This window comes from Rhinolophus ferrumequinum, chromosome 5 (genome assembly GCF_004115265.2).
Source record: "Rhinolophus ferrumequinum isolate MPI-CBG mRhiFer1 chromosome 5, mRhiFer1_v1.p, whole genome shotgun sequence".
Classification (NCBI taxonomy): domain Eukaryota; kingdom Metazoa; phylum Chordata; class Mammalia; order Chiroptera; family Rhinolophidae; genus Rhinolophus; species Rhinolophus ferrumequinum.
Window position 1 is genome coordinate 1,936,793 of NC_046288.1, and position 22,728 is coordinate 1,959,520.

Below are 22,728 nucleotides of genomic sequence, written 5' to 3' on the forward strand. Positions count from 1 at the left end.
CTGTAAGGAAAATCCCTTGCCGAGGGCCAGGGAGAGAGAGGGGTGAGGGCCAAGAGCGCTGCTTTCCATGGAGCCATTAGCATGTTCCAAGAGCACTGAGCACCGGCCTTGGTAGGCCGTTAGTAAATCGTGGCGAGTAAACAAATTCTCACGCTGAACACGGCGCTTCAGTACTTGGCTTCGGTGTTCCCTTGTCATGTCTTGATACTGCGTCAGCTAGGAATCATTTAAAAACTCTGCGAAAGCTAGTTTATGTCAGGCACACGTTCCTAGTACATTTGGCTCTCTTAATATATGTCGATCTTTGGTACATTACAGAGTTGAAAGAGGTCTGTGTTTCCCTCCATTTGTGAACGACACCTTTCTTCTTGTATATTCGTATAATTCCACTGGCTCCCAACTCGTGTTTCCCTTGTACACACACTGGCCCTGATGGGGGTCCCCATCTGCCTACAGCTGCATCTGTGGGTGTTCTCTTCCAACAGAGCGGGTTGGCTGGGGGAACAGGAGGGTTAAAAAAGAGAGAATTTTGGCAGCTTGCCATAGAGCCAGCATGGGAGAGGAGCCCTGTAACTCTCGTCCAAGCAGTTTTGACCTAGAGGAAACCTTTGTCATCACTTCATAAAATTGTGTTTGTCTTTAATGCTGTGTTGGGACCAGGCTCAGACTGGGGAAGGAGGGCTCTGCTTCTATCGAACATGTTACGAAACTGTGTGTAACCTGCAAAAAATGGACCTGTCCTTAAAGGAAACAAACAAGCAAACAAAAATGGGAGTGAATTAAGTCCAAAGGGAATGAACTAGCCTTTCATAGTTCAAAGTCACCTTTTCACAGGAAGGGGCTTCCTTGTTTGGTTGACAGCATTCAGGCAAAAAGTGGGAGGGATTTTGTTCTTGTAGCTCAGAGTGTCCAATACCTCGGTTTTTGAGTCAAAGCAGAGGTGATCGCCCCTCTTCATGCCCCGTGTAGTAAAAGCAGGTTTGTGTTGCCAAGTCAGAACCACTTCTTTGGAGACGGGCAGAGTCATTCATTGGCAGAGCCAGGTTCAGGGGAGAACGCAGACTGGAAAAGGACTTGAAGCTGCTTTTCTTTGACCTTGCCCCTCACAACGCGCACTGGCGTCCCTTGCTGTCTTGGGCCTCCATGGCTTTTCAGCCATGTTTCCTGAGAAACGCCCACCATAAACTTTGAAAGAAGGTGCTTATGGACAAGTTGGCTAATATTTAGGACACCTTAGTTACTACTACACAAACTTGTGCTTGATTTTATCCTGACTTCTGTTGCTTCTAGTTTTATGCCAAATATATCTGTGCTTTCCATCTTGGACTTCAGGGTCCTGAGGCTGTACCTGGGTTCCTCCTTCTTTTGTATTTCCTAGAGATTGTTACTGTGCTGGGCACAGGGTGTTTACTGTATGTTTATGGACTCGGTTCATTCCTCCCACCCTTGTTGCAGCTGTTGAGAAGCAGGAGGCTGTTTCTAAGCAGTGGCTGTAGAATTCATGCGAACGTACCATGTAGGCTGTGTGGGGTCTCCCTCAGTGTTGATGGTCTGGATCAGAGATGACAGTTGGGTCCATAGAATCCCCTTTAGAATTCCGTATGGGCATTGTGGCTCCCAACCTCTTCCACAACTTGCTGAGGACATTCTCGCCCTGCGTGATAACAGGTTCCTGTGGACCACACGGCCCATCAGCCTGGTCTCTAGGTGGGTGGGCATAATCTGGTCTGCCAGCAGTTGTTCTTTCCACCACAAGTAAAGCACTCAGATAAGCGGCTTTGTGCTACACTGGATGTCTCCGTATTGGATGACAGAGATCTCAAAAGATCTGGCCTCTTTCCCCGTTTCTGAGGTTGGCTGATGACTTGGGAGGTGTATAGTAGCTTTTGGATTGAAGGTTGCCTTGTCAGGTGGAAAGAGAAAATGCATACATGTTTGCAAAAATCTATGCCAGTGCCCAACTCCTCAGAGACCTGCTGCAGGGCTTCCTGGGATGTAATGAAAAGACATCTTTCTTCAATAGCTAATAGTGAACTGAAAACAGGAGGTGAACAGAAAGGTGGGCAGGAGGAGGATTATTTTTCCTCATTACGTATGAGGAAAATTCTTCAAGCCCGGAAAAAAAAAGTGCTGTGGGGGGAAATAAATAGGTGCTAATAGTTAACAGCTTAAAATTTTTTAAAAAGGAAAAGGAAAACCAAGAATGCTTTGGCTTATGTAACTTCTAAATCTGGGTGAATATGTGGCCCTGTGCCAGGTCTCAGCCTTCAGTCCGTCCCTGAGTGCAGCCTGGTCCTGCAGCCTGGCCTGGCCCACAGTGACCCTGCTCGGCTGGCCTCTGGGTCCGGGGGAGGGCAAGGCCCAGGACGATTCTGTGCAGCTCCAAGCCACCCAGTGACTGGGAAGCCTCACGAGGACCCCCTTTTCCTGCAGTTTCTCGGGTGGGGTGAGGTCTGCCCAAGAGTGTGTCCCTCTGCCATGGGGCCACTTAGTTTCTGGGAATGATGGCCATCAGTCACTTGGAAGGCCACAGGGGCCAAACAGGCTGTTTTATTCTTGCGGAATGGCAGAGCTGGAGGCGCGTTGGCAATGCCATTATTTTATCGCTGAGGAGAAAGTCGGCGGCTTGGCAAGGGCCACTGGAAGCCTGGCTTGGGCTACAGGCCCTGGGCTGCCAGGCGGACTGGTGGCCACTGCTCTATAGCAGCGCTGGGCCTGGCGGAGCTCTCCCATGGCCCAGTCTGAAAGCGGTGTTCAAACCTCAGAGCGCCATTTATGGTTGCTGTGTGCTGGGCTGTCCTGTCTCACTTCCTTGTCCTCTGCCCTCCCAGTGGCCCGTGTGGATGTGCTCTCTGAGCCCAGCTGCGTCCCTTTCCTGTCTGGGAGCTGCAAAAGGAATGCATCCTGTCATACTTAAATTAGGGACGTGTTTGTCATGCTGCTTCTCCGTGTACATTGCCGAGGCTCCGTGAATGAAGGTGGTGCTGCGTGGGGCGTGGTGAGAGTGGTCAGGACTCTTTCCCTGTGATACTTAACATCGTCTTAGAATCAAGTTTCTTATGTAAGGGCTGGTTATAGCCAGTAAAACTTAAAAAGAAAAGGATACACACACGGAGTCTTGACTAGACTTCCAGACATTCAGGATAGTGTTTCATAACTTGCTGAAGAGGTTGTGCGTTGAGCTTTTACTGCCGTTAGACCAAGAGGTCCTGCGCACCCACAACGGGACGAGAATGACAGCTCTGATGTGAGGAGAGATGGAAGGCCGAATTTGCTAAAACGCTCTTGTACTCAAGCCACAGACCCAGGCCCAAGAGTCAGTTCTAATTTTACACAGTTTATCCAAATTGATTAGCGAGCACTTGTCTTCCAGAGCTACGTTCAGTGCGTTGCACGGTCCGTCTCAGGGCTGCTAACTTAACGCACAGATGATGGACTCTGAACTGCTCAGGGGCCTTCCTGGACCCCCACTGCCTGTGCTGTCAACCCCCAGCTCTTTTGTGGGCCCTGCAGGCCTTCTTCAAGCCCGAACTGCCTTTCCTGTGCCCTCTCACGTTTCCAGGCTGCCAGCCTGTGTGCTCCCCACTCCCTGGCCCTGCCCGGAAGCCCCAGAACCCTCTCCCCGCAACCTCCCGCCGGAAACCCACCTTATCTGTTCAACTTCTTCAGCTTCCTCCCGTTAGTCTCTCTCGTGTGTTTTTCCAGCACTTTCTCCTAGTCCCCAGGATTGTCAGCTTCCTGAAGGCTCATTCTCATTCCTCTTGGAGTTTGCTAATTCCTATTAAAGAATTTTGCACTTATTAAACATGCAAACTTTTTTTTTTTTTTAAGTAAATTCATTGGATCAAACCTAGTACTTCTATGGCAAGGCAGCTGTGTAAGTGTTGAGTGTTTCAGATCACTGAGCTTGTGTGGGTAAGAGGGGGAGAAGGGTTCGCCAGTGAGAAGACCTGTGTGAGGCCAGTTTGGGGAGGTTCCGTTGTGAAAAGGAGGGGTGTTGGCCTTCGCGGGAGGCACTTAAGGTGGCAGTGCTGACAGCTTCCTCCATGCATGCTACCTCTGGGGGACTAGCAGGGAGGGAGGGCGGAGGAAATAACAGTCAGAGACTGAGAAAAACTCCCAGCAGGCCATCTGGTCCCTCCTCTGTGGCTTCTGTGGGGACAGGAAACTGAGCCCACCTAGGTGAACGGGGAGGTGGTTGTGTGGACGCTCCACAGGGAGGAAAAGAAGACTCGTCGGCCTCACTCGAAAGGGGGTGAGGACGCTGGCGGTCAGGATTGGCCCGTCAGGTGATGTCTGTCTGGGTTGGGGGCTCCCTGGGGGACTCTGGGTCTCTGTCCCATGTTGTCATTGTCTCTGCCTCTCCCTGCACTTCTGTTCCCTCCTCTGCCTACCAACCTCTCCCCTTCACGCACAGTTACTCTTCCCGGAACTTGGGCTCATGGTGACTTTTATTCTCCTCCTGCCTCTACGTGATGCTTTAACTCCAGAGCCCCCCAGGACCACGGCCTGTGTCTCTTAGTTAGATTTTTGAGAGAAAGCACGGATCGTGTTGGGCAGCCAGTGGATGCTGAGGCCGACCCTCTTCCAATCAGTGGGGACAGAGAAATGCGTGGGGGGTGGGAGGGAGGTTGGACGGGAGGGAAGGACCACACAGGGAGGCCTCGCTGTACCTAGTGTGGGGAAAGGGGCTATGGACGAGGGTGCTGCCAGGCCGGAGGGGTGTTGGCCACGCACTCTCAAACATGTTCTCTTCATGGACCACTCACTGGGTAACTCCAGAGACTTGGCATTTCCCCCGGAAGTCATTGACTCTACAGAGAGCTCATCTAGATGCTAACCCACTCTCAAGTGGTCTCAGTTAACAGATTGTGGTGGGGAAACTGGCTGCAGGCTTTACATGAAAGTCCCTCACATGGTACAGAAGAAACTTCACAGCCCATGTCAGGTGTCACCACAGTAATCAGAACTTCATAGCTGGAAAATCACGACTGTCTACGAAACGGCACACAGTCAGCATTCGATATGTCAAGTGATTTAATGCTAAATTTTTATTTTGTCCTAATTGTTGCCATATAACCAAAACAGATACTTACTGAGTGTGTCTTATATGTGGCATGTCTGTCCTCTCTCTGATAATATGAAAAGGATGTTTCTGAAAGCTTCTATTTACATCCGCGTTGAAAGATTATAATGGGAAGTATTCTTTTATCAGTTCATCAGTTTGCACTACGTTTAACTGTTTATGCATATACTGTCTTGTTCCAAAGCTTCCTTGCCAACACACACACACACACACACACACACACACACACACAAAGATTAAAGGGGGAACCCAGGAGACAAAGGAGAAAAGCTAGCTGTTATCTATATGTGGAGGAAACTGCTGCTTAAAATGCAAGTAGCCATAACTAAATAATACTTAGCTACCATTAAACTATGTAAAAGACTGTTATCAGGCATTCACGGTTTCCTTCATGTGTTTCCTTTGAAATATTATAATCAGAGGAAACTGTAAAATAAAGTAACATAGCAGGGCTTTGAATCTGAAAGGCACAACATAATAGGTTCTTCTCGGCTTAGCCCCAGGAATTCTGGTAAAAAATTTTGTTAGTTAACCATGAGAACAACTTGTAATTATCTCTTGTCATCAGCGGCAGTTGTAACTAATTAAAGACTTAACAATCTAAGCGAGTCTCTGATGTGGCGGTGATCTGGGAACTCGTCCTGGGAGGCTTATATTTGATCAGTAAGCATCCATTCTAGATGGTGCTACTGGATATGATAAACAGTTAATTTTCAGAGGCTTTTTAAGCTTCTCTCAAATCATATCCTGCTTATAATGGTTTTCCAAAAAAGGAATGCTTCAATTTTAACATCTGTTTCTATGTAGCTCTTTCTCTTTACAAAACCATACTTCTACAAACAATATTTGTCTATTCGCTGCTTGCTTCATATCCTAAGTGTTAGGTGTTGTTATTTTGACCTCTTCACAGAGAAAAGTCTGAATTGTTTGAGTTGGTGTGCTCATGAACACACATGAAGATTCAGACCCCTTATATTTCCCATTGTCTTTCTATAAACCCTTCTTCTGAGGTGCTTCGTTCTTGTTCAAAAGTCGTGTAACCTTCCAGAAGTGCCTGGATCCCGGTCTTCTCTCCTGTACACGCTCTCATGTTTTTCACTTTCACCAATTTCTCTCAACAAGAACCAGGTTGGACCCTTTGAACGTGAGTCTTCTGGAAGAATGGTGATAAGGAAGCACTTCTAGAATTAATGGGAAGACTTCAGCAGCACGGCCTTGTCATAACCAAGAGGAGAATTGCTAGTGTTGAGTTTCTCCTTTAGTTAGAGAATTGGATTCGTTAGTAAGCTAGGAAATACCCAGGGGAAAGACACTGGATGGTAACAATATGAAACAGAGGTCTAATAAAGACCTGAGTGGGTCCTCAGTTCCAGGCACTTTATTTCAAGGGTGACTACAGTTGACCCTTGAGCAACATGGGCTTGAATCTGCGGGTTCAGCCAAACGTGGATGGAAAGCAGTATATTCGATCTGCAGCTGGAAATATGCAGATGCAGAGGGCTGACTGTATGCATTGTTCTGCCGTTTTACATAGGGGACTTGTGTGTCTGTGGATTTTGGTATCTGTGGGGGGTCCTAGCACCAGTCCCCTGCGGATCCCAAGGGGCAACTGGGGAGTCAAAAGTGATACTCAGATTTTTGACTACACAGAGGTTGGCACCCCAACCTCTGTGTTGTTCAAGGTCAACTCTGAATTCTTGATGAAATACAAAGAGCCTAGACAGACTCTAGCTGAGACACCTCCAGGTACCAGCTGTGGAACCTGAGGGCCTTAGTTAGCTTTCCGAGGGTGCAGAGCCCTTGTCTGTCTATGGAGAGAGTGGACTCGTTCTTCACAGCTTCTCGGGCTCTCTCATTTGCTCGTCCCTGGTGGCTGCCTGCCCTACTCCTCACTGCTCTAAGCTTACCTTCCAAAGAGTAGAGGGTTCGAGGCACAGAGAGTACTCCATAAATGTTCGTTTAGTAAGTGAATGACTGCATAAAAGTGAGGGTGGTGATAGAAATGTGAAAGCTAGGGTTGTTTTTTTTCCCATTGTCCATGATGGCGGCAACGTATGGACTACACTAGTGAAGCTATTTTAACTTGGTAAAAAAATAATATATCCTTATTAAATAGGAAAATGCAGACCTAATCTGCCTTACCTATTGGGTTTATGTCAGAGTAGATGGATTGCAGCTTGCTCTTCCTGCTTTGTTTTCATAAACTAAATATTGGTTTGTTGTACATCATCATTATGGAAACGGGTGTAGCTTCTTCCTTAGAGACCAGCCAGCACCGCGGGGCAGAGTCTTGTTATGACAATCAGCTCTATCACCGTTTCCGGTGATTGTGAAGGCCTATAGAGCACGACTCAGAAAAAGACAATAGATCTAAAGTAATCGTCATGCCAAGGAGGCAAACACTCAGTTCTTCTCCTGTCCTCTGTGCCCTCACCACCTTCCTCGGATGATGTGAGGAAAAGAATTTCAAAATTATGTGCTCCACTGAGAATGTATTTTAATTGGGTTCATAATAGTAATAATAGCTACAAACAAGGGTTATTGTGTGTTAGACACTCTGCTAAACAGTTTAAATGTATTATCTCATTAGTCCCTCCAAAAAAAACTTAAAAAGAAAGGAATTACTACCATCCCCTCAGTATAAATGACGAATCAGAGGCACAGAAGGGTGAAGTATGATGCAAAGGCATCCAGTTAGAAAGTCATGGTGTTGGCATTCAAACCACACCATCTGACGGGTGCCCAGGGCAGATGCCTGCACTCTCCTGGCAGCGTTGCCACACTGCTCCCTGTTGGTGCAGTGAGAAACCCGAAGCCACCCATGGTCTCTTTAGCCCTGTGCAGGCGCCACAAGCTCTGACCACTGTGCTGACCGCTAGTAGGCCTCTTTGGGGGCTGGCTGCAGGTTCACTGGGCTTTCCCATGCCTGACCACAGGGACGGTCTTTTCATTCCACTCTTATCCATTTGAGCCTTTCCTCCCCAAAGCTAGGAGATTCGTCAGAAGGTGATTAGTGACCTGTAGTAAATGCAGGTGCAGCCACCAAGCAGTCAGATGGGGAGGCCCACATCTTGGAGGGAGGGAGGTTAGCCATCTGCCCCGACTTTATTTACCTGGGCTTTACCTGCTGCGAACTGCACATCCGCATAGTCTCCGCTGCTTCCTGCCCCTTGACACGACCCTCCCTGAGGGTCAGCTTCTCTGTAGGCTCGAGTAGGCGCCTGTACTCGCGATGGTACACAGACAGGATGATGTCTGCGATAGAGGGAGCGGGTCATCCATCGCGGGATCCTCGTGTGCCTGGGAATGTTGATGTCTGCCCTGCTAGGGAGGCTGCTGCTGGAATGAAGAGGTGTCTCCCAAGTGGCTTCCTGCCTTTCCATTCAGATTCAGCCGTGTCCCCTGGCCATTTTAATCAGGAAGGCAGGTGATCTCATTTAAATGAGAAACTAATGGAAGTCAGAAATGGGAATTTGTCAAGCAGGCTTTCTTCTCTTGTAAGCTCAGTAGTAGGAAGGCTGTTGTCCGAAGATGGCATTCGCTCTGCGATTCTAGCTCTCTCCACTGAGGGTAACAGTGCACACAGCCGGGGCCGCCCTGCCCGGGGGGGCCTGCCAGCAGTTCCCACCCGCCTGTCGTCCACATTCTTTTTCTCCTTCCAGGCAGGCCTCATGTCCTTCTTCCTTCAGTTGTATTCCTTGACTCCCTCCTACTTCGCTCATCTTTTCCTTCTCTATGTGTGCATTTGGCAGTGGTCCACATGGAGAGTGAACCTCAGAAAGATCCCCTTCATTGAGTGGTTTTCCTGGTCCCTGGATTTTTGCAGACGAGAATTCTCGCCACACTTTCTAAGATGGCTCAGTCTTTCACACCAGCACCCACTGTGCACTTACTAACTTGTAAAATGCAAGCACCACTCCCGGAGGCAGGGTCTCTGACTTACATGGCATGTCTAAAGGTCTTTACTACATTTGCAGAACCAAAGTCCATTGAATTCCTACCCCAAAGAGAATTCAGGAAATTGCTGGCAACCACAAATTAGATGTCCATTTCTAGCCATCTAATTCTTTAAATACTGTGTTTCTCCGAAAATAAGACCAGGTCTTCTCTTAATTTTGGGTCCAAAAGATGCATTAGGGCTTATATGTTCAGGGGGTGTCCTCCTGAAAAATCAGGCTAGGGCTCATTTTCCGGTTAGGTCTTATTTTCGGGGAAACACATTGTCATGGTCCTGTGGCAGAGCAGTTGGCACGGCAGCAGGGATGGCTTCCAAAGTGACTTTTTCCATGCTGAGTTCATCTTTGTGGAACCCAGACCCAAGGTCAGGCATTCAAAGTCAGGAGACTCAGGGGCTTCCATCTGCTGTGTCAGCAGGTGGTTTTCCAGGGGAATCTACTTAGTTACCACTGCGCACCCATACCCTGAGTGCTTTGAAGGTTTTTCCTGTCTTCCCTTGTTCATGTCTAAATTAAGCATCAGTTATATGTCCAACAATTTATTATGCCTCCTCTTCCAGACCCATTATAAAGTGTGTGTATTTTTAAAAAAATAACACAAAAGTTACGCCCGAAATAGTCTACCTGGAACTTTATTTTAACTGAATCTATATTATTTATCATTTATGCTCATTTATTGTGACATTCTGAAAAGCAGGCATAATAGTACATTAACAATCTGACCAGGCATTTGTGTATTTTCTAGTTACAACTGTGCCAATGCGCTTGCAATTCTTGTTCAGATTGAACTTGGCTGAAGAGTGGTATCCATCCATTATGGATCTAGCAGCTTTATCTTTTCTGACTGGTCTTTACTTGATGCTGACCTCTATACCTTAGTCTTAATCTTCTCTTGACCTCATATTTCCCCTTTCTAAAAGTAGTCTCTTTGTTACCCTGTATCAGAGGTTATTTACACAGTGTCATATGTTGAATATACCAAGACATGCTGAGAAATAAAATTACAGGCGTCTAGGCTCAAAGAGCCTTAAGAGCAAGTCCTGTAACAACAGATGGCTGAGCCCATCACAGAAGCATGTCAGACATCTAACACTGGGGCTGGTGAATAGGAGTCACTCGAGAGATGCCTCCACCTCTCTGCCCATCAAAAGGAAGAGAGCTTCTCCTTCGAAGAGTGTGAGGTTCTTTAAGGGACATGTGCTACCTTTGTGCTCAGACTGTGCATCTGGGTGAGACTGACCCATCTGGAGGAGGGAGTGGCTTCTGAAAGAATGGAAAGTGCTGCAGCTGTCCCCGTTCCAAAATGTGACTCCACATCAAGGTTTAAAGGCAGTGGGTAGCTCTGGTAGGTGCTAGGCTGGCAGACCTGCAACTGGAGGAAATCTCTGGGCCAGGGATCGCTTTAGTGGGGCCTCCCACCCTCCATCCCTACCTCACAGGGAAGCACGGCTAACTAGACTTTGGGGGCTGCCCACAGGGACCAGGTGCAGGATTTTGTTCATGGAGGAGGGAGGGCATCTCTCCCATGACCACCGGGTATCAGGCACAAAGCTGGGCTGTGGCATGCCCAGATGATAGCAAGTTGGTTCAGCAACTAAAGACCTGGGAGTCCACTGAGAGGGTAATCCTGGAGCGTGTGAAACCGTGGTTAAAAGCCATTCGAGTACTGCCATTCTAAGTAGGCTTTTACTTTTTAAAAGAAGGGCAGTATTGTGGTTGAAAATGAGCCATGTGAACTACTAACAGAAATGTTTCCTACTTTTTTCATCATTAGCTTTTATATGTTCAGTGACTAGCTTTGCCTGTTTTCCTTTAGACATGTTGTTTTTCACATGTTCGTATTTCAAATATTTTCCAAACAGCTTTTATCAGTTGTTTTGTTGGCATCGTGTCTCTTTTCTGTGATAAGGCATGGAAGCTGTTAGCAAGTGTAACTTCTGTCTCATCTCTGTTCTGTTCTCCCAGGAATTCTGTATAAAGACTCTGCTTGTCTCATTGAACTTGTCACCACAATTTATTTCGGCTATCGCATTCCACTTTGCTTTCCTTATCTTTTTCCCACCCTGTATTAATGTGTTCAGCATGTTTTGTAAAATGTCTCATTGTTAACTTTTTTAAAATGTAAATTATTAGTCTCATTTTTTAAAAAGAAGCAATGATTTCATCTTATTTCTCAACGGTGTTCAAAAATATATTCTTGGCTTTGAAGCCATCTGAGGTAGCACATATTTTAGCTGGTAATGGACGTCATATATCAAAGCCAGTAACTGTCCACACTTGATAACTTGTCTGAAGGAGAACTTTGCCAGAACTATCACCATGTGGGGTCCACTTGTGCTTGTCAGAGCCAGGCTCATACTAGGCACAAAATAGATGTTTGTTCAATAAATGCTTTAGTTTTCTGTGTCATGTGGACTGATTTTTAAATAGACTATTTAAAATTTCCCAGATGATCTATGTTTTCCTTAAATTGGGATTTTGGTGCATTGGGCAAATAGAAAAAAGTTTAATCCAGAATGCTTAGCCATTTTGATTAGTTACCACCGTTTTGACAAAGAGGGTAAGATAATAATGTAACATTTTTGGGTGGGAAGAAAACTGACCACATTACTTGCAGGTAGTTGCAGTCTGTTTATATTCTTATCCTATTTATGTCATTCTTTGTTTGTCTTCTGATTATGCTTGTGGCACACACATCACCTTGGAATCCAAGCATCACCTTGGTATTTCAGTCACTCTTGGCATTTAAGCACACCACATGTTTACCGAGAAACCAGAATATGCATTGAGAAAACGAGCAGAAGCCACACAGTATGGTTTCTTCCATAAAGTCGGGTAGTCCAAGAACATGTTTATAAGGACTAAGAATGGTCCTTATTAAAGCCGTGTGGTGTATAAGGCCCACTCACCATGAGCTCAAGAACAGGCAGGGAAGTAGACTTTGACGCAGGGCATCAACCACAGATTTCCTAATGATTTATTTCACTTTCTCATAATTGGATCTGTGACAATTGAAACTTCTTACTAAGTTGCATTTTTTAAGTCTCACCCTTAGACCTTGCATAGAGTCTAGGATCCTGTAGCCAGAAGGTGCTGAGGACTTCCACAGTGTTTTTCAGGCTATGGGTGGGGCGTCACAGAGGATTTCCTCAGGGAAGGGACTGAGGCTTCCAGAGCTCTGGACTGTGATTGGCTGACTCACCCGGGTGTGCTTTGGGGGCGGAGGTGGCTTCCATAATGACTAAGCCTCCAACCGTGTTCCCCCGAAAATAAGACCTAACTGGAAAATAAGCCCTCGCATGATTTTTCAGGGTGACATCCCCTCGACATAAGGCCTAATGCGTTTTCTGGAGCAAAAATTAATAGAAGACCCGGTCTTATTTTTGGGGCAACACGGTATTAGGTTGGTGCAAAAGTAATTGCGGTTTTTGCAATTATTTTTAACATTTTAAACCGCAATTACTTTTGCATCAACCTAAGAGAACCTGACGCAAGAAGTGCTCTGCTAAGCATTCAGAGCCTAAATGTTGAAAACCTGATTTTGATGACAACAAAAGCAACAAAGAAATTGACCTGCCACCACGCCCCGCGTTAAGACCTCTGGCACTGTGTATGAGCAGCCAGTGCAGAAGAAATTAGGCTGCTCAGAGGCAAATGGTTTACGTCAAATTGATTTTAAATATTTTCTACTTTTTCAACCCATAACTCAGCTTTGTTTTAAGTGGCTGTTTTAAGTTCTTTGAGGTGGGGGTGGAGGCAGGATTTGAAGAGCTAACCTCACTTTTTTTAAGGCAAAGAAGTAATTCCAAAATCATAATAGTAATAATAATAATATAGTAATAGATGTTTACTATTGGTTTACCATCTAGGCTCCTGCAGAACAGCAGCCTTCTGCCAGTGTGTGGGGAATGGTGTTCCTCCAGCCCAATCCCAGCAGTTGCTCCGTTCCCAGGCCTTTACATGCCGTGGTTGCACAGAAATAGGAGCCTAGGAGGCCCTCTCCGTTCTCTGCCATCTACACTCTACCGTGCTATCAGCTGAAACGTGGACTGTATTGTAGAAATCGTTTGAAACCACAAATGACATGTAGGCACATGAAAAAAATTGACCTTACGAGTGATCAAAGAAATGCAAACAAGAAAAAAAAAACTGATTGTAATAACCAGAGATGGGAAAGGTTTAGCAAGACCAGCTCTCTTCTGCACTGCAGCTGGGAGTATAAATTGGAATGGCTGATCTAAAGTCAGGTTTGATAATATGGATAACATAATGCCCCGATCTACTAAGTCCTTTTTCATGGATTTATTCTAAACAGTCTGAGACATGCTTAATGTGTGTGAACAACAGTGTTCCTCAAAGTGGTTTAGAATATAATCTACATAGATGTCCAACAGTGGTATAAATGGTTAAATAAATCATGTACATATGATAGAATACTATTCATCCATTAAAATTATGCACTTGAGGAAATTTTCATTACACTGGAAGAAGTAAAACAGAGTGGCTAACTAAATGGGCTTTATGGTCTCACTACTTGGGTTTGAATTCTTTTCCCACCACTCCTTACAAGCTGTATGACTTGAGAGAGTTGTTTAACCTCTCTGTGCCTCTTTTTTCCTTATCTGTAAAAGTGAGAAATAATGGTGGTTGTAAAGTTAATGAAAGAATTCATTTAGCATGCTTTGCACAGTGCCTTACACAGCATAGCGCCCAGTAAATGTTAGTGTTAAGCAAGTTACTGAGCTTCTGTGCCTCGGTTTTCTGCTTTGTAAAATGGGAATGACAGTAGTTCGTACCTCAGAGAGGTGCTGGTGAAGCTTAAATGAGTTCCTGTATTAAAAGCACTTAGTGTGGACCTAGCACGTGGTAACCACTATGTAAGTGTCAGCTGTTCGTACTACAAGTGTTGGGAAATGTTCATATAAATCCACACTCCTAGCAGAATACTAAGGCTATTTGAAAATACACACACACACACACACATACACACACACACTCACAGAGACTAGAAGATGTATATCAAAATAACTATCTCTGGTTAGAAAAATTATAAGTGATTTTTGATTTCTGTACTTTCCTATATTTTTCTAAATTTTCAATACCAAATACATAATATTTTTATAATTTAAAAAACAAACAATTGTTGTAGAGTTGACACTTTTTCTGTTTGGCGCATGGTTAAGCAGAACAGTTGAGTGCTCCAAGCCTCCTTCCAGTGAGTTAATGGTTTTTCTGTGATAAAGTCCTCACCTCTGGTCATTGGTAGGCAGTCGCTTAACATTTCTGCACAGTGTAAGTGTTGATTAGATTCTTTCTTTAGCAGCATTAGAACAGTGTTTCTAAACTCTGGGTGCAGCTAGACTCATTTGAGGAGATTGAAATCCACTGGTGTTGGGCTCCTCACTAAATGGATTAGATCCAAATATTTGGGGCGGGGATCCCCTGGGCATTGGTATTTTTTAAAGGCTCCCAAGGAACTTCTAAGATGCAGCTAGGTGGTGAACAGCAAGCAGGAATGAGGCCGGCATTTATACTGCTGCCTCCTTCCCGGCAGAGAGTTCTGCCCGTGGACAGTGCTCCCTATTCCTCTGGTCAGTTGCATTCAGCCCTGGAAGTATGTTCCACAGCATCTGTAGATACGATTCCCCTGGAGTGCTTGTTAAAAATACAGCCACCTGGACCCTAACCCACACCTACTGAAGCTGACTTCCAGGGGGAGAGACTTGCTAATACGTGTCTTTAGTGACCCCCTGGTGATTCTTACCATCAGGGAAGTGTGGGAACTCTGCGAGGCTGTGGTTCTGTCTCAGCCACACACTGGGAATTCCTGGGGACCTGGAAAAACTCTGAGGCCTGGTCCACCCCTGCCTCCACGATTCTCACACGGTGGAGCTAGGATACTGGCTGGGCATCGGGAGCTGTGAAGCCCCTCTGGATGCTAATGTGCAGTCAGGCTGGACAACCAGCAGTGATGGTTCTCAAAGTGGGGTGCGGGAACCGGTAGCACCAGCATCACCTGGGGACCTGTTAGAAATGCACATTATATTCCATCCGTGAGCGAAATCATATGGTATTTGTCTTTCTCTGTCTGACTTATTTCACTTAGCACAACACCCTCAAGTTGTATCCACGTTGTCACAAATGGCAAGATTTCATTCTTTTTAGTGGCTGAGTAGTAGTCCACTGTTTAAATGTACAAACAAAACAAAACAAAAACAAACTCATAGATAGAGGGAACAGATTGGTGGTTACCAGAGAGGAAAGGGGTTACCAAAGCGGGGAAAGAAATGAATTGTTTGGTGATAGATAATAATTAGACTTTTGGGGGTGATCACTTTGTAGTGTATACGGATGTCAAATTAGAATGTTGTATACCTGAAACTTACACAATAATGGAAAATGCACATTATGGAGCCCCACCCAGTCCTGCTGAATTAGAACTGGGGGTGGGTCCCCTGTCGTGAGTCCTTCATGCACTAAAGTTAAGGAATCAGTGCTATAGGGTAGGGTCGTGAAGAGCAAGTCCCCACACTCACTCCTGGAGAGCTCAGTGGTCTGCACTAAGCTGGGAATGGACGCCCAGTGTCCCGGGGCTACACTTGAGAAGCATGGCTCTCGGGTTTACCCTTGCTCCCTTGGGCATTCAAAGTTTTGAGCGCCTTGGCATCTCTCACGTATAACTGTGTCCTAATGTTGTTGTGGGCAGCCTGTTGCTGCCACTCCTAGGCCCTTGGATGGCAAAACAGTGGCTGCCTTCCAGCCATAATTAGTGGGATGTGCTTTCTTTAAAGTCGACAAGTACTCTGGTTGAGAATCTGATTTTCAAAAGTACTGACCTACGTTTGACTTGGAACACCAGTCACAGAAGCAGAGAACTGCATGTTTCTTCCGTATGCTTCCTCCCTCGGTGTAATTTCCGTGCCTCTTTGTTTTGTAGGTTTTATCATCAACCCATGCTAGCGTGGTCCTCTCAGCCCCAGAGCGGTCACAATCACGCCTATTGGAGAAGAGGACAGGAGGTCAGTGGCCTGCTGGGTCCAAGGGACCGAGAAGACCTGGAGGTCAGCGGAATGGCCCAAGCCCACAGTCTGCCAGTCTACGCAAGGGAGGGTCCATGGGAAGTTGGAGGAAGGACAGAGAATGTGACGAAGAAGGCAGTTTGGGAAGAAGAGCTAAGAATGGAGGGTCCTGCCAAGTGGCAGAATGTGAGCCTGGAAAGCTGGAACCAGCCAAAGAAATTAGGGAGACAGATGTCTGACGGTGACAGGGAAAAATTGTTTCAAGATTTGTACCCATTCATGCGAGGAGAACATGTGCTGAATTCCCAAAGCAAAGGGAAATCCCGGTCGTTGCCTAGAGTTCTCTCTCCCGAGAGTCTGAGTTGCATGGAAATTCCGTTAAGTGATGGGCGTTTACCAGGTGTCCCTAAAATGCCATTTTACCCTTCAAATGGTGCCCCCAATCTGGAATCCACAAGAAACCCTGAGAAGGGTGGCTCCTCGGTCCCTTTTTCCCGGCCAAAGTTTGGGAGACTTCTCAAGCCTCCCGCCTATGATTCCCACCAACATCCCAGGGGAGGAGTGGAAAACAGCGGCTACCTGGACAGCCAGCAGACAGACCTGAGCATCGTTTGCTTGACCAAAGCGCACGACCCCAGGCAGGAGCTCTGCCTGCCTGACTCGGGCTTGGAGCCTCCAGTGTACGTGCCTCCGCCATCGTACAGGTCGCCACCCCAGCACATCCCGAACCCCTACTTGGAGGATTTGGAGCCCAGGCCTGTGTGTGGTGATCGTCATCATCCAGCGGAAGAGGCCACGGGCAGCTGTCCGCTTCCTTCTGGCTCCCTGGGGAGTGGGAGTGAGTATGGTGCCGGCCCACGCTCTCCCCGAAGTTTCCCTCAACAGCCCCGTCCCACCACTGCTTACGACGGCTCCGTTCTGTATATTCCCTTTGACGACCCACGGATACGACATATTAAACTGGCCCAACCCCAGGGTTTCTGTGAAGAAATAAAGATGGATGAGAAATTGTACAGCTCTGGTTCGGTCTGTGCCCCAGAGCCAGCTCATGGATACATGTACCATGACGGTGCCGTTTTGCACCCACAGAGCATGATGCCCCCATCAGGGAGTGAGAAAGGCCCCGTCCTTGCCAGTCCCAGCCCCCTGTGGCCATGGGGCCAGCTCCCCAGGGATGGAGAAAATCGTGGCTTTCCTGACCAAAGAGACCACTGTGTTACGAGAGGACAGTGGCCTGAGGTGAGCAGCAGCCAGCATGGACAAGCAGAAAGCCAAGTCTCCTCCCCACACCCCCAGGGCGAGAGTACCTGCGAAACCCGAACCCAGCTCAAAAAGTTTGAAACTGGGATTCAGACCAAGAAAAGTTCAAAGAAAAAAATGAACGAGACAATATTTTGCTTGGTTTCCATCCCAGTTAAGTCAGAATCGCATCTGCCAGATACAGATACCAACAACAATGACTTAAAGCAGAGCGCGGATACAAAGCCTGGGGCTGATAAGGGTGCCGCTCTCCAGGAGCAGAGGCTGCTGAGCATGTCTTCCACCGACCTGGAACTGCAAGCCCTCACAGGAAGCATGGCTGGGAGAACAGAGTTCCAAAAACAAGGTCTGGGGGACCCAGGAGAAGGGAAACAAACAGATGACCTCAGATTCATTCACCCTGTGAAACACAGAGAACTCAAGTCCTCTGGCTCGTGGCCAGGGCACCACTACAGAGATCAGCAAACACAGACCACTTTCAGCGAGGAATCCAAAAGCCTGCAGCCCCTCCTTGATGAAACGTCGGGACGGTCACCTAATGCGGTGCTGACTTCACCGTTCTAGATCCTGCTGCCTCAGAAGCTCAGATGCCTATGGCGTTAGCTGCCAGTGACCAAAACCAGAGGCCAAATGCTCATCACCTCAAAGGTCAACTGTCCCTCACCCCTTCCAGCTACAGTGCTTTTTCAAGGACTTCCTCTTCCGTGAACCAGGCCCCTGTGCCAAAGGCGGGCCAGAGTCAGGTGTGTGTGGATGGCCCCGGACAGGGAGGCAGCCCCGTGCCTAGGGGCGAGGTGGTGAAGGGGGCGACCACAGGCCCCTGCAACAGTCAACAGCTGTTTGGTCAGTTTCTTTTAAAACCAGTTAGCCGACGTCCCTGGGATTTGATAAGTCAGTTAGAAAGTTTTAACAAGGAGCTTCAGGAAGAGGAAGAGAGCAGTCATAGCAGCACTCGCAGTGAGGACAGTGAGACAGAATGGCAGCTGCAAGACCCTGCTGACTCCACAGCCAATAATATGGGCTGCAGTGATGCCAGCCGTGAAAGGAGAACGGAGGAACCGCCAAGGCGGCCGGTGCAGGAGGAGCTCGTGTTGAGGTCGGGAAGAGTTCAGAGTAAGTCTGAGAGTTGGAGTGAGGAGCAGAAGCCTGCCATCCACCACCTGGGTGCCCGTCCTCAATCCCCGGGCCCTCCACAGGCAGAAGACAGCAGAGGTGAAGCGTTGCTGTCAGCACATGGAAGCTGGATTACAGAGAAGAGAAACCAGGAGATCAAGAAAAGAATAAAGGAGCTCGCGGTCAGCCCAGGTCCTGTGAAAAGAATGACGTCTTCTAGGTCAGGTGACACAAAACCAGTGTCTGATCCAGCTGAACTGAGGGAGCCCCAGCAAAGGCAGGAACTCCCCAGTGTTTCAAGTTCTATGGAGCTGAGCAAATCAGGAACCCCTGTGAAGGCCGGTGGTGGGCAGGACAGGGACACGGTGGTCCGTCTCTCTCTTGCCAGCAAATCCCGGGGACTCTCGGCACCCGACTTGAGGTCTGTGGGGCTGACCCTGGCACAAGAGCAGAGTGCCAATAAGTTAGATGGGTCTTCAGGTGACGCGAGTGCAATAGAAATCCCCCCAAACGAGTCCCTTCAAGCGAGGGCTGTGAGGATCCTGGGCATCGATGTGGCCGTGGAGTCCTTGCTGCCAGGCACCAGGAGAAAAGGACAGAACCATCACCCCGAGCCTGACGGCAGTGCCCGCAGGCCGGCGTCCCCCAGGGAGGAGCCAGTATCCAATCCAACACGGCCAGATAACCCCACAGTGTGCACTGATGCCTTTTATGGCAGGAGAAAGTGTGGCTGGACTGAAAGCCCTCTCTTTGTAGGGGAAAGGGACAGTGCCCGACGGGCTCCCTGGACTTCTGAGCGCTCAGGTGTGGACGGAGCCATCCCCAGCAAGGCCCCCAACCCCGATCCTCCCGCTAGGGCCCCGGAGTCCACGCCTTTCATTCACAAGGATGTGGAGACAAAACCACCCTTCAGGTCCACTCTGTTCCATTTTATAGAAAGGACTCCAAGTGTGGCAGGCTCACAGAAGCTGAGAAGCACTTCCAAAGTGATTGAAAGTTTACAAGAGAAACTGGCTTCCCCGCCTAGGAGAGCTGACGCTGACCGCTTGATGAGAATGAAAGAGGTGAGCTCTGTGTCTCGGATGAGGCTCCTGAGCTCTCGGAGCGCCGACTCCATGGAGGAAGGCAAGGGAGCCAAGGCTGAGAGGGGGCCTGGGGTGCCACCCGGAGGCCTGGTGTCTCTGACCACTGAGGACCTGGCCTGTCAGGAGGAAAATGGGCTCTCTGTCTCCAAGGGCGCCCTCTCATGGGAAGAAAACAGGCACCTGGCAGCAGGCAGGGAGAAGAGGACCGTGGATCAGGACTTCTGGTGCCCAGGTGAGGAGTCAGGCAAGCAGGCAGATGTTCACTATTAATTTGGTGTCCTTGGGACATAAGAAATACCAGGTTGATGGATAATAAAAATCTGCATATTCAGAATAGATCAGGTTCACTTTGTGAATTATTGTACCAGACAATTCATCATATTACAAGGAATTTTCTAGAAGCTTTCCTTAAAAATCAAGATCTTGTAATGTATTTTAAATGATTATATCTTTATAGAAATGATCTATGTAAACAACTATGTAAAAATACCCATATAAGCAACTTGTTGGCTCCCTTACTGTGAAGAGGTGAATCAATAAAGCATTCCATCTTTGGTGCAGGCACCTTGATAAATCTTGTAGGAGACCATAGCACTTGTGCTCTATACTCTCTCCTAAACTAGCAGGCATTCACCCAAATAACCTTCATTGCTTCTTATTAACCTAGTAATAAGGTTAAATAAACCATCTGCCCCATGATGCTATGTCTTACCTTTTCACCTTCCAAAATCCTTTGTTCCCCACCCCATTTTTATCTGTCTTCACTACCATACCATTTATGAAACTTTAGTATACAAAATTAACTTTTTTGACACCCCACCCCCAAAAAGGTCACTTATTAATTCTGTTTCTTAAAGTTCTCTTAAGTTCGGACTTCAAAATCCCAGGTGAGATGGTTTTGCCAACCGCATCCTGCAGGCCTCTGAACCTCTCCATCCTCCCACCGTAACACGTCGTCAAGATCCTTTTCTGAGTCATAAAGCTACAAGGCAGGTTCCCAATGACAGTAACAGTGAGTTTCCTCAAATGCAATTTCACTATCTTGGCTCTGATACAAACCGGCCAGGAGAACTCTCGGCATGTCTGTTTTAGCCACTTTCTTCAGGGGCTGGGGATTATCAATTATATATATATCATAGACATGGTTAAAAGGAGAGTTGAAGTAGTTACCAAAAGGTACACATCATAAATCACAGACTAAAAGAGACCTTCAATCATTAATTCAGACCTTTTTACAGTGAGGGGAAAACTGTGCCCCCACGAGGTGTTAGAGCACTGCCCTCAGACCCCGGTCTGATCTGAGCCTGGCCGGCTCTTCCATCTTCCTGTGCCATCCCAACAGGGTGGTCCCCCCACCTTGCTGCTCTGTCTCCTATTGTGAAATCCAAGGATGGATTTATTTATTTATCTATTGACTTTTTCCATGAGGACGGAAGTCCTCTAAACATCTCCATTTTCAGAGTTCAGAATGTCAATATTTCTTTCAGCTTCCTCTAACTTGTTTCCAAGTAAGTTTTGAACTTTGTGGTTATTCTTGTTTGTTTATTTATTTCACCCATTCCCATACCCCCGCCCCTTCTGTTTATTCTTTATATCTATGGCTCTGTTTCTGTTTTGTTCTGTTTATTCCTTTTTTTTTTTCCAGCTTCCACATATAAGTGAGATCATATGATATTTGTTTTTCTCTGTCAGACTCGTTTCACTTTGCATAACACCCTTGCGGTTCATCCATGTTGTCACAAGTGACAAGATTTCATTCTTTTTTATTGCTGAATAATATTCTGTGATATATATATATAAAATCACGTGTTCTTTATTCATCTATTAATGGACACCTACGTTGCATCTATATCTATATCATATGTCTGTTGGCTATTGTAAATAATGCTTTACTGAATAGGGGTGCATGTATCTTTTTGAATTAGTGTTTTTGTTTTATTGAGATAAATACCCAGAAGTGGAATTGCTGGGTCATAAGGTAGTTCTGTTTTTAATTTTTTGAGAAGCCTCCATACTGTTTTCCACAGTGCCTGCACCAATTTGCAATCCCACCAATAGTGCAAAGGGTTCGCTTTTCTCCACATCCTCACCCACACTTGTTGTTTGTTGACTTATTGATGATAACCATCCTGACAGGTGTGAGGTGATAGCTCACTGTGGTTTTAATTTGCATTTCTCTGATGATTAGTTGAATTGAGCATCTTTTCATATGTCTGTTGGCCATTTGTATCTTGTCTTTCGAGAAATGTCTATTCAGGTCCTCTGCCCATTTTTTAATTAGATTGTTTGATATCTTTTTTTTGGTTTTTTAAGTTTATATATGAGTTTATATTTAAGTTAAATATATGAGTTTCTTATATATTTTGATATTAACTCCTTATTGAATGTATCATTTGTGGATATCTGCTCCCATTCGTTAGGCTGTCTTTTCCTCTTGTTGATAGTTTCCTTGGCTGTGCAAAAAAAGTTTTAGTTTGATGTAGTCCCATCAAACTGAAAGTCCCCTTTTCTTTTGTTGCCCTTGCTCGAGGAGCCATATCCAAAAGGTGTTTCTAAAACCCATAATGTCAAAGCGTTTACTGCGTATGTTTTCTTCTAGAGTTTTATGGTTTCAGGTTTTTCATTTAAGTCTTTAATTCATTTTGAGTTTATTTTTGTACATGGTGTAAGAAGGTGACCCAGTTTCATTTTTTGCATGTTATCTGTCCAGTTTTCCTAACACCACTGGAAGAGACTGCCTTTACCCCATTGTATATTCCTGCCTCCTTTGTTGTAGATTAATTGACCATATAAGTGAGGATGAAATCCAAGGATTTAAAAGTAGATGGAAAAGATTGCTTGTTTCAGCTAGAAGAATTCAGAAATTTTTGTTAAACAAAAAAAATATACTTAGCACTTTTTAAGTTTTCCCAGAAATGCAGTATGATTCTTAGGAGTGTTAGCCAATGTTGCTCTGTTCCTTATGCAAAATACTACATTATTGAAATAACCAATGTGTCAGGGCCCTCTTGGGGATCATCTCATTTGACAAATGTGGTTTTGCTGACGATGAGCACACTAAGAAGATGGAACCTTTGCCATTATGGTGAAAGAGTGTTACAGCGCCCATGTTTGGAGCTGTGGAGAAGATATATTAGGCTTCAGCAGGATTCCTCTTCCCCTGTCCACCTCCTCCCCCAAATACGCCCTGCTAGTTAAAAAGAAATCAT

The 22,728-nt window shown here is 46.4% G+C and overlaps 1 protein-coding gene across 1 annotated transcript in view; it reads left to right on the top strand.

The window, feature by feature from the left end:
• The window catches only part of JCAD (junctional cadherin 5 associated), a 43,684-nt gene that overhangs the window by 15,019 nt on the left and 5,937 nt on the right, over positions 1–22,728 (top strand). Inside the window, 2 exon segments of the mRNA XM_033106019.1 lie at positions 15,980–17,877; positions 17,880–19,751. Of these exon segments, the coding sequence (XP_032961910.1) occupies positions 15,980–17,877; positions 17,880–19,751 (3,770 nt within the window).